The sequence below is a fragment of the Perkinsus marinus genome (genome assembly GCF_000006405.1).
Source record: "Perkinsus marinus ATCC 50983 genomic scaffold scf_1104296973172, whole genome shotgun sequence".
NCBI classification, from domain to species: Eukaryota; Perkinsozoa; order Perkinsida; family Perkinsidae; genus Perkinsus; species Perkinsus marinus.
In genome coordinates, this window is record NW_003201482.1 from 45,022 (window position 1) to 57,368 (window position 12,347).

The 12,347-nt window shown below is 45.3% G+C and overlaps 1 protein-coding gene across 1 annotated transcript; it reads right to left on the bottom strand.

Annotated features, from left to right (window-relative positions):
- Positions 1 to 117: 117 nt before the first annotated feature.
- Positions 118 to 1,863, bottom strand: Pmar_PMAR012012 (protein kinase, putative; the record flags this gene model as incomplete). Its single annotated transcript, XM_002766241.1, has 8 exons — positions 118 to 275; positions 565 to 627; positions 670 to 768; positions 1,048 to 1,141; positions 1,187 to 1,258; positions 1,303 to 1,507; positions 1,557 to 1,666; positions 1,711 to 1,863. 8 exons carry the CDS (start codon positions 1,861 to 1,863, stop codon positions 118 to 120), a joined length of 954 nt encoding a protein of 317 aa, XP_002766287.1.
- Positions 1,864 to 12,347: the final 10,484 nt, after the last annotated feature.

A 12,347-nucleotide genomic window follows, 5' to 3' on the forward strand; every position in this document is an offset into this window, starting at 1 on the left:
CACTATCACTGCCATTCATTCGAGCTCGGGCACCAAATAAGGTTACCCGCTGTAGAGAAAGAAAGTAATATAGTGTGATAATAACGAGAAAGGCAAAACGTCCACTTATAATAGTCATCACCACAACACGAATGGGTCTTCGTCCGGAGGAACAATGGGAGCAAGTTCTGCCGAGTCGGGATAGTCCTCGAAATTGGAGGTGTCCGTGTCCGACTTCACGATCGGCTTGTAAGGCGCCTCGATCTCCTTCCTGTATAGGGCCTCCCACGAGACACCTATGGACAAGCACGACCATCCAGACTCCAGAATCAATGTCTAATATTGATTCACACACGAAGGAAAATGTCGATTCGAGCTGCGCACCAGTTGTTGCAACTGAGTTGTGGTTATGATTGAGAGATTGTAGACTCAGCTACACTCTAAGCCGATTAAGAATGATCTTTGTGTTAGGCTGTCTACATAGTTGGCCCACAGCGAAAGGAGACTTCATTTCCTGGCCAGATGTGGTAGGCCTCGGAACCACGAGTGCCACACAGAAGGAGCAACTTCCGCGAGAGGACTCACTTGAGAACCACCTGCACTTCTTGATATCATCCACGCCACCTCTAAGTGTCCCATACCGTTTCGCTGCGAAATAACTCACGAATCAACATACTAGTCCTGTCCTACCCAAATCAGCAGTGAGGAGTTTCTTGACCAGAGACTTGGCGTGTTTGTCGAAGGAACGCGGAAAGATTATTTTACCCATCAGGATTTTCTGATAGATACCTATACAGGGGGATCAGGTCGATGCATAAATATAACATGATCTTATTATGTAACAATATTCATATAAACAATATGAAAGATATATAGATAAAACTTCAGAAAGATATCTATGAATCTATGATGACGATAATTTATTGATAAGCGTGTAATGAATGACAAATTCCTCAATGCAAAATGAATAGCACATGATAAAATCTGACAACCTGCATTAATAGCAATATATACATCAGAATACTATATGTATTGATAACAACTGGATGAAAACGAACGAACACTAACCCATTGGGTCCTCATCAACAAAAGGTGGATAACCAACCATCATCTCATAGGTAAGGATGCCCAGGGTCCACCAGTCAACTGCTTTACCATGGCCCTACACCACTAATATCAGTCTACCTCCCTGAACCACTTCGCCCACCTTATTGAGCAGGACCTCAGGGGCGATGCACTCCGGTGTGCCACAGAGTGTATACGTTCGTTGTTCGACAATCTATGAACACCAAATGTGGACACTACCCGTTCGGTTACTCTCACTTTAGCAAAGCCAAAGTCTGTGAGCTTCAAGTAACCGTCCGAGGCGAGCAGGATGTTTTCTGGCTTTAGATCACGATAGATGATATTCTTCGAGTGAAGATATTCAAAGATGCTCACAATTTGAGCTGCGTAAAATCGGGCCGTCTCGTTTTCGAACCGCCCCACTTTACGTAAATGCGTGAAAAACTCACCACCGACGACGTACCTGAATCACTCCCTTGGTAGTTCTGAGAGCTCCAGGGAAAACGGACTACTCCAGTGCAAGATAAATATGACGACTGTCATGGAAACACCCATAAAGGTTGACGATCATAGGGTGGTGTATGGTCTTGAGGATCGCTTTTTCCGAGTTGATGTGATCAACCTGATAGGAATGGGGTTACTATGATTTTGATGAGCTCGTCTCACTTGTTTGAGCCGTACGATCGCGATCTTTTTCAGTATCTTCAACGCATAGTGTTTCCCAGTGTCCCTGTGCGTCACGAATCGGACCCTCCCAAAGGAGCCCGTCCCCAACGTCTTGCCCAATTGGAAGCTCTCTGGACCACACGTGTCCAACATAGAGCACTCAGCGGGCGATGGTCCAAGTGGCTGCATCGGGCAGCTGACCACCGTAATCGGTATATTCACCATTGCCCTTGGGCTCTCTACTCCTGCCATCAATTAAGATACAACGTCAAACTGAAATGGCGACCAGAGTTGGGAGCCTGAGTTCCACACGTGTAGTCTCGGCACGGCGAAAATTACAAGGGAAGTTTCGATTGATTCCAACATCACGATAGATGCCTAGGGATAGATGCCACGCAACCCCAATAAACCAGGATTTAGGCCAACCCGTATTGATCACGAAGATGCTCAGCTGGCTAGGAAGTTCCTAGTAGGAACCCACTGTGAGATTGAAGCTTGCACGACCTTCCATGAAGGCCACCCGAGCGCGAGCCCAGTCGACAGACTAAGGTAGACGATCTAACAGCGAGGCCAAGTATTCGATGGGTAGTTGGTCAGCACTCGAACAACTTCAACTCGACCGAATAAAAGCTTCATCGTAGACTATAGATCGACGTTTGGGGACGTTGAGATCAACTTAGGTGGAGATGGTAACACAAATATGATTGACAACGTTTCGAAAGCCTTATGTAGTCTTTGGACTTACTCTCCGAAGTGGGAAAGTATAATGGAAGCATCGGACCGTCTCGACAATAAAAGTGCAAGGCATTCCGAGATCTGCTTCTCGAAACTTTCAATCCGAGAATTCATGATTGAAGTGTGAGGCTTGAACGTATCCAACCGCGTATCTAGTTGGGGGATTCAATAAACCCCTCCTACGATAAGCGATCCAAAGATAAGACTTAACGTGTGGAAGGTTCACGCGTATGGAAGTTGAAATTCCACAGTGAAGCTCAGAAGAGGTCTATTGAACGCCTCGACTAATCCTTCGTGGCTATGTGTTTCATCATGGGGCTCTGCGAGCGCCACCAAAGATACTTATCACCAAATATAGAGCGTGCGCTCCTGCAGGTGGTAGATGGGCACATCTTTGCTCCAGTGGAATCAGCACTCAGAGTATCTGACTTCTGTGTTTGAAGCTAAAAGTTGAGATTGTCTTAAGTGAGTGTCTGGGTCTGTTTTCTGCGCTCATGTTGGTTTTTTTCTGAGCTCGGGTCAGGATTAACGAGAGTATGGAGACTCTTGAAGCTTTCACAGAGAGGATGGACCTCAATCTGCTTTGGATATTCCGAGTCACTCCCCATTACGATCGATCTACAGAGTGCGCATAGATGCTCTGTAAATGAACAGCCATTATGCGCACACAAAACATTTTATGGCGCGCGCTAATTCAATCGCGCGTTTTGATACTGACACATTTCGTTTCACAAAGTTGATGACTCTTGAGGGTTCCGTGTTACTCTTGGCCTCACAAGATATTTTGCATCTACCATCAGATGGAATACCTTAACGTGATGTCCCTTCTCCGTCTAGCCCTGATTGCCGGTTGCCTCCCATTATCGCGTGGTGATGATATTCCCAAATTTAAAGTAGGCGACTGTTACGTTATTGTGATGATCACTGTAATAGCTCATTGTGCAATTCGATTCATCAGGTTCAAACTGGCCATCGTAGCGATGGCACAAGAACGACTACCTGTGAAGTCGGAGAGCCTGGTCACGATGAAAGAGTTTACTTCCTCGCTGCGATACAAAATGAAACTCTCTCTCTCCGAGTGGCAGCATTCTGCAACTGGGGAAAAAACCTTGAATTGTTCCACGAGTGAGTCCCTCGCTCTATGCAATGTTTTTCAATTAGTTCCAATTTTTTGTAGGGGCTCCCCTAGTGCAAGTGGCTTTCTGGGCGGTAGACTTACAGAAGCTCTCACTCCCGCGGGTGGATGGACAAATGCCATCGAGGAGTGGAAAATTCCGAAAAAACTCTGCAAGGGGTTGATCAAAACGATTTACCAAAAAGAATGTGGAGGCGACCACCATCGTGGGCGTCGTCGAGTCTGTCCTAGCTGTGGTCAACGCGAGCTTTGCTTCGTGGAAAGAATCTGTGAGATTGCCTATGATATTCATACGTCTCTAGAAAGTGACAAAATGATTGAGCGAGTGACCTCCGTATAAATATTACTGTATACGATAGAAAGAACGTTGAAGGGGCCTCCTGGCTGGATTCCTGTTGTTGAGTCATGTGACGCATGTTATGATTGTGGTGTCGTGTGATGTTCTGTTGAAACTTGGCGTGTTGAGTGTTAGTCTCGAGTATTCACAACTCTAACGGGGTCCAACATAACCGAATATTCAAGGTTGCGGTCTCTTCCGAACAGACTATCATTCGCGACTGACGAATGGCAGCATTCACTAGCGTGATTTGATCCAATTCTATCGAGCTGCCTGTCGATTAAGTCAGAGAGCTGCTTCAAGCTACTGAGAAAATAAACAATCGATAACACACCAAAAGTACGTGAATCTCTTTGAGCTATATCAACGATCACTAAACTTTACATACAGCGTGTGTTAGGCTAAGGCAATCATTGACTGACTCATCTCAGACGCACGATTCTCCAGACACAAAACTGTGTATCTGCTGCGCTACCCAGCGCTCCGGAAAGCGCTCTAACGGAGGCCCTCACCGGGACGTGTGCTGCTGTGATAGAGGGATTACTCCTCTATCGCAACATCACGTGTTACTGCTTAGAAGTATGTCGCAGTTTCGATTGCCTTAATGACTGGTGTTGTGTATGTGTACGACATGTTGCGCAGTAGTGATATTATTTCTCATGGTGTATACAAATATTGCACGCACTTATATAAGGTGTGACCCCTACACTGACCCCTCGTGGCTAGTGTTACCAGTGGGCTTGACAGCTACCCGAAACATACGTGAGCGTTAGCTTAGCACCGTCCCTGATAGATAGATTGATTTGCGATTCACCTCAAGTTCTTAATGCAAACTAGCTCATTCAGCTCAACAGCTGAAGACCTCCGAAATTAAAACACTCACAGTTCGGAGGCTTATACCGACACATCCAGTAAGGTGTAATAACACGAACTAAACCTCCAGACCTCTCTAATGTTCTGGGGTCAATGAGCAAGACTAGGTCATTGGAGTTGTACGGGCAATACATATGAAACAGTTTCACGCGAGGGTAGATATGTGTGACACCCGTAGTGGAGTGTGATTGACCCAGTTTGCGTACTGATGTAGCCGCACCCCAAGAATGTGTATCATTCCTTGGGGATCCTATCCTGGTGTGTGCAAACCGTGCAGTATATTTAAAGAGTTTTCTCACAGCAGTGGAAGTGAAGGATGTTCCCTTGTAGAGGTTTTTAGTGATTCTACGGGGAGAATTTTTTAGTGATTATTCCCATTCAGGATGATGTATCACTCGGATCAACAGTGATCGAGCGGATAACAATCGTCAAGTGAATGAGATGGAAGTATCGCACCCGTTCCGATAAACTCAATACGATGGCTCTCGATGATGCCCATAATATGAGCGCGTGACCAGCGCTGGTTAGAATGCATGAGTAACACCAACAAATCAGAAACACAGAAATCCACGAATCGAAATCATCATGATGATTCTCCGGGCACAGGGAGTCGGGAATTCGTACTTGCGGGATAAGAGGCTGATTTTGCTATAGTCCAGGCCGCTGTATACAATGACAAAATATAAATATACGAGAATGAGGAACAACAACCAGCAAGCCAGCGTTACGGAAGGGAAGCATCCTCCCTAAAAATTATCTGTCCATACTCGGTGGAATCAGAGAGTTGTTGTAGCTTACGACAGCTTTCTGCAGTGTGAGCGGTTGCAATACTAGTCCAACACATCTCAAATCCAGACAAGGCGACACTCCCAAATGCAAAGATGGCGGCGTTAAGAAGTGAACATTCAAGCTCGTGATGTCTTGAGACGATCCTAGCATAGCTACGCCTTTCGGGCTGTTGTATGCTAGCGGCAAAATAGGGCTCCTAAGGCAGGAACAAGTATGACTGGTACAAGGTACACTTTTGAACCATACCGACAATTTCCTTGAGAATATACTCTCACGATTTGCCTAGTGAGCCGAAATTCAACGTTCACCATTATCAATAGTGGCCAGAGTTTCATTGCGACTGGAGTATGGTTTATTCAGGCCATCTACCTTAACGGATCGGCGCTCAACTTGGTTGTAAGCAATCTTTCCTCGCATACGAGATCTACGGTGATCTCTACAGATTGGGGAACATTCTGGAGGATCACCAACCCTTTCGAGGAGAGCTTGAAGGAGAAGCATATGAGCTTTCGCTCTGGAAGAGCGATTCCCACGGAGCACAATGCAGGAAGGAGCTCACCTCGCACTATAAAGCTTTGTATGGCTTGAAAAGTGGCCTGGAACGAACAAGTAGTCTCGTTCACTCGTAGATGTCGATGTTTTTGGACTCCTACCTGAGATCATACGTATCCTAAACTGGGTATACGGAATCACTGATCTCAGATCAGTACGGAAAATGACACAAAACAACAATAAAACCTTCAACATCACTTTCAGAATTCTCATCTCGTCTCGAAGAGCTGAACGACCGGATAGATTATCCAAAGAGATACTTCCTGTGAGAAGGCAGTAGAAAATTGTTGGAAGCAGCATGATGTTCGGTAGCTAAAAAGAACACTTCGACCGTGTTCGCGAATCGAGGATGATATAGTCTGGACTTCCCCACCAGGGAAGACTCCAATAAACCCCGGCAAGTTGTGGAGTCATTATGAATTCTAATGACTCTACATTATAATTTATAATGTGTCCGATACTTGACCTTTTCGAGGTGTGTTTCACCAAGATCAATTGCTCCGGTTGGGGCCGCTATGCCACCCCAAAATTGTATTCAAAATAGAGTGGCATAGCCACCCCACCAGAAGAAAAAATACCATTTTCTTTGGTGGGGCGGCTATGCCACTCCAAGATATGCCACCGTAAAATCCTCTTCCTCTGTTGAGGCGGCTATGTCACCCTAAGGCATGCATCAACGCGACGATTTCCACTGGTGGGGCAGCTATGCCACCCCAAAAAATGCCTCAAAATGATCAATCCGGATGAGATAGAAATTCTCGACGAATTGCCATCAGCAGTTTTCGCTACCAATCAGGTCAAATCCAAAAGACGCAAATGTCATCCTGAGAGTCAGTGATGACATCATGTCTATGAAAATGCACGTCTCCTAGTAAGATGATAATGGACACCACCTTAGAGACTGGTGTCTATTAACATCTCACTTAAGGTGAAATAGGCACAGAAATGGTGTAGAGAATAGCAATACTCTGAGCTTTATACTCATAACAGTGTCTAAATTTACTTGTCGCTACTATTCCAACGAAACACTTCGCCCAAAGCGAGCTGTTCCCAGGGTCCAATTTTGCAAACGGAACACTATGCGAGAGCGTTGGCGCTCTCTCCAAAGATTCAGTTTCAATACAATCCTCAAGTCGAGGATTTCATCGAGGCTCATGAGTTTCGGTTTGAATCAGTCCGAAACTCCGACTGACCCAATCCAGATATGATGAGTGGTGATATATAACACAACAGAAATACTTATAAGTAGATGTGATGTGCATAACGCTGATGTCATTCCACCATGATACCGTTACCATAGATACTCAGTTCAAAGCCGATGGCCTCTTTTCAATGTTACGAGGCATCCGCGAAGGCACTCCGTGAGCGGTCCAGCTGCTTTACTGGGACGAACCTGTGACACTTTCGGAGGGCTATCCATCCCAAGACTCATCGGCTCGCTGTGTATCAAGGAGACCGCAGCCGAATTGGTCGCTCTGGTCGAGATAGGGCTCGAGTTGGGCTCGATGTTCTCCATCGCTCTTCCGATAGCTCCAGGCTTCCTCAAATCATGATTGCCATCAAATTCAAGACCATCACAATATTCACGCTCCACCTGAACCCCGATATCTAAGCTGTAGTCTGGCTGATCCGTCTGCACAGCGACGTCCACAGAGCGAAGTCGTCCAGTTCTCCCCACCATGGCCGTTTCAATACGCTCCAGTATCTCACGGACCTTCCTCAACCCCTTAGCAGTATCAGATCTCTCACGTCGCTGGATAGCTTCACCGAAAGAACATTTTCTTCTGTCGTGAATAAGCGATTGATGATGGTCGAAACCACAGTCAGACTCAGCTATTCCTCTACCCCATAGTGGACTCCCCACATCCAATGGCGTTGAGGTAAGTACTACTCGGCCAAAGCGACCTCTTCTCATTGGAGTTGTAGCTCCAATTGGGAAAGCGGTGCAACCGTTATAGACGGGCATCTCATCGAACCGTGACCGCGGCCTTCCGCTGGCCGTCAGCAGCTGATTCGAATAGGCTGGCAGAGATCGCAACGAGCTATCCAAGTCGGTCAGGATAGGCCTTACTCTCGAGGTCGAGTTCATTCGCTGTTCCGATCTGCCATAGAACGATTCATCTCTTCCCAGTGGTGATTGTTGGTCTTCATAAAATTCACTTTCTTCGAAATGTGTACTGAGCTGTGATGATTTGTAATTCCTTAGAAGTCTAGCTTTGTCCCTCAGCCTCTTGATGTCATCAATGGACTGCGTCAGTAGCACTGACGAACAACTCCTTTGCTGTCGCCTACGTTGTTCAACGGCACTAGAATGCGATGCACTCGGCAAGGTTGTGCACGACAAGCTGTGGAGCTGTCCTCTTGAGAGCCCTGGCATTTAAAAGCGTTCAACCTTTCTACAGAATGCATGGGAAAAATTCAGATTCTTTCACAAGGTTATTGAAGGTTGATCCATTAAGCTCTCCGCCAATAATTTCCTCTTGCGAAAGCGAATTATCTTCCCAAATCAGATCCTTATGAAACGACAGGGAGATAATTTCCGTCACACACATTTCTGCAATAAAGCATTATAAACGAGCGCCCCTCGGAACCATACAGGACCTCCTTGCGTGCAACAAATTAAGCCGACTCTCACACCAGAGTATTGTTAGAAACATCTCAACATGGATCAACAGTCATGAACCTGCAAACCTCATGCTTATCAGGCTGACGGCCAACATCATTGGCAAGGCTTGCCCGAGTGGACATTGAACTCGACGGCTACATGCAGTAGAGATCAGCTTAGAGTGACGCAAATACTTAGGAAAGTTCTTGTTGTGTTTTTGTATGGCGTACCACGATATAGATAAATCCGCTGATCCAATGGGGTTCGTACTGCGGATTGATGCTGGCCTTGCGACCAGAGGCAGTGCTCCAACTCGCAAAACCACATGGAAACTTCCCTACAACAACGAAACCTGTCAACCAATACTGGTCTAATTAGACCGATAAATATCACAATGGAAGGGGAAGCAGAGATGGTCGATAACAGGTCAATATTTTCACTTGGTATTTGACGAAATCAATACTATCCCGGGCTTGGAGTCGCTCAGCAAGACCTAACTCAGTTACTAGATTGCCCGACTACAGGGCGAGCGATTCAGGTATGGTAGCGAAAGAATACAACACAGAATAATGAAGTCTGTCCTCATTTGGTCGCCACTGCCCCCTAGTCTCTCAGTCTATAGATGACAGCTACAAAGTACGAGCAGAATGCAACGGTGCGTGCAAGAATACCGTAAAAGACAATCCAACCGGCGGCTTTTGGAACTCCCCATCACTGCTAATTGACAACAAAATCATATACAGGAGATAACTACTGGGAGTCATGGTATATAACGTAGAGAATGGCGACTAGCAACGGTGCTGTCTATGAGTATCTGAGAACAGGTTAAGCATTGAACACACTAGCTTGACAGCTTGACAGAAAACTGGCGATTTGAATGTTAACGTTGGCACGCTTCTACCAGCACAGATTTCCCAGCGAGCCTATAGGTTACTCAGAGAGGAAGATCTCCAATTTCCATGATCTCACTGATCGCGACTGAACGCACTTCCACGGAATGACTTCTGTTATTCCTGAATTTCCTAAATTTTTCAATACTCCCCTTGTAGTGATATAGTACTAGAACGAATCACTATGCAACCCACCAGTGTGGAACAGATGCGCATGGTCAACTACATGTGTTGGTGAAAATATGAACATTCTGAGCAAACTCTGAGAGATTCTTATTGGTTTCTGTACACTTCTACTTATTCGTATATAAACTTCTATAATGTAGCTTTGGAAACTCCTGAGCTCCAACTGAGGAAAGCGAACATATATTCTCCCAGCACTGCAGCCCACCGAGCTGAGTTTAATTCCTCAACTATTATTAAATATACCCTAACGGTACCGGAGCATAATCATAGTCATCTAGATCATCACAAATCGCCAACGTTGGTATACACAGTAGTAGTGACCAACCACACACGACCTAAGCGCACAGCAAGCCACACGGTACACTCTTCTTGTTCGTACAGGGATGGCAAGCAACATGTAAAGACCCCCAGTGACGCCGCTGCCTCGAATGAAAATCAACGGTCCCAATATGAGGAAACCTGCACAGAAGTTTATGCATACGAAAGCGAGTCTTCTTGAGCGAGACAGATAGGGTCTCTGTAGTCACTTGCGTCACGGCGATGATAGTGTTCAATAATATGACAGAAATATATGATTTTTGGCGCAGGCATGTGAAGAAAACAACGAAATCCCGAACGGAATCAACGTCTTCCGAGGGGTTGAGAAAGGCGCCAGAGAATCGAAAATATGGTTCGTGTGTGAGAGCCTTTCCAACGATTGGCTGAAAGTTCGGCTGGAGAATGTACTCGTGACGATAGATGAGTATACGGAAGCACACCAGTAGTGAAGGGCAAGAGCAAGAGGCTTGCCAAGCCTATTCTTGTGAGGCCGCCCATGCAGTGATGATCCAATTCGTCGTCTGGTGTCACATATCTAGCGTTACGGTTGAGCGTTTTCTGACGAATTAAGAGTTGGGGCGTCAGAGCGGACAGAGTTACCGCAATAACCACGTATCTAAGACCGGCGACTGCAGACCATGTCGTATCATGCGGATGCACATTCTCCATGTAGTCCCAAAGTACTCGTACGCTGATATAGAGCAGAACTCAGCAATCTTGTTTAGCTGACCTCAGTGCGCCATGCATAGGATCAGCATCGAAGTTTTCACAATGATTCGGATGAAACATGCACATTTGACACTGGAGCCCATTGCGACCATACCAATAGTAAATATAAGAAATTAACAGCACCTGCATGGTGATAATCCGAGACTACTCTTGTTCGAAGGCTCACTTGAATGGAAATGTCAATGATGAACGACTTGAATAGAACTGCTAGCGAGAAGAATTCAACTTTAGCGCTTGTGTTGTTCAGGCCGCGAGAACAGATCAAGTACACCACTGCTGCTATTAATAAAAAACCTGCCATAGCATTGCGATTGATGTGCACTGGTACCCGTGTGGGAAGATATGCATATGGTCAACAACATGCGTTGATGACAATATCCAAAATCTGAAAAAAAATGGGAAACTCTTGTTAGTTTCTGCACACTTCTACCAGAACTCCTGAGATCAGCTGAGAAAAAGAACATGAATCTCAACACTGCATCTCCAATTTTATGCAACTTTCACGACCACAATTATTTGGCCTGAGGAATTACTCGACTCGCTTACTGAACCATAGGAAATTGCGAATCCCGTCAACAGCAAATTGTGCCCAAGTGATATCGTGCCTGTCTGCGAGGCGTAACCACGTCCTGATAGAACGAGCTGAGTGCCTATGAGTGCAGCGCATGGTGCCATACCCCGCGAATTCACATTGACCATTGGAGCCTGTGAACTTATCGTGTATACGGGGAAGGTGTGGTTGTTGATTGTCAACGACGAAACTGGAAAGGGTAGCGGTAAAGTTAGGATAGCAGTGCAGCACGGTTATCGTTATCCACGATTGACACTTCGAGTGATGGTGAATTTGATGATGATAATGCTGATGAGTTTGAAACACATGATCGATCGACATTACTCTCCTCGAAGATTATCAATGTTAATTATCATAATTGCCTTAGTAACAGCATGATGATGATCATCATCATTGATGATCATGATGATGGTAATAATGATGGTAATAATGATGGTAATAATAAGGATCATGATGATGGTAATAATAAGGATCATGATGATGGTAATAATGATGGTAATAATAAGGATCATGATGATGGTAATAATGATGGTAATAATAAGGATCATGATGATGGTAATAATGATGGTAATAATAAGGATCATGATGATGGTAATAATGATGGTAATAATAAGGATCATGATGATGGTAATAATGATGGTAACAATAAGGGTTATGATGATGGTAATAATGATGATGTTGGTCTTGTTGGTCGATTGCAAATAGTACTCATAATAGTATCAAAGCCAGTGATAATGATCGTGATCCTTCATCCTACATTTCTATCTCGCACATTTCGCTTCCTCCAAGCTCATTTCCTCCTCTCAAAAGAGATACTTCAACTCTCCATGAACCAGCAACATATTTACTGCCAGTGCTCACAACAAAACTCTGAGCCCCTGTCCCTGTATGGGACTCCTCTACCCTAACACACCGTA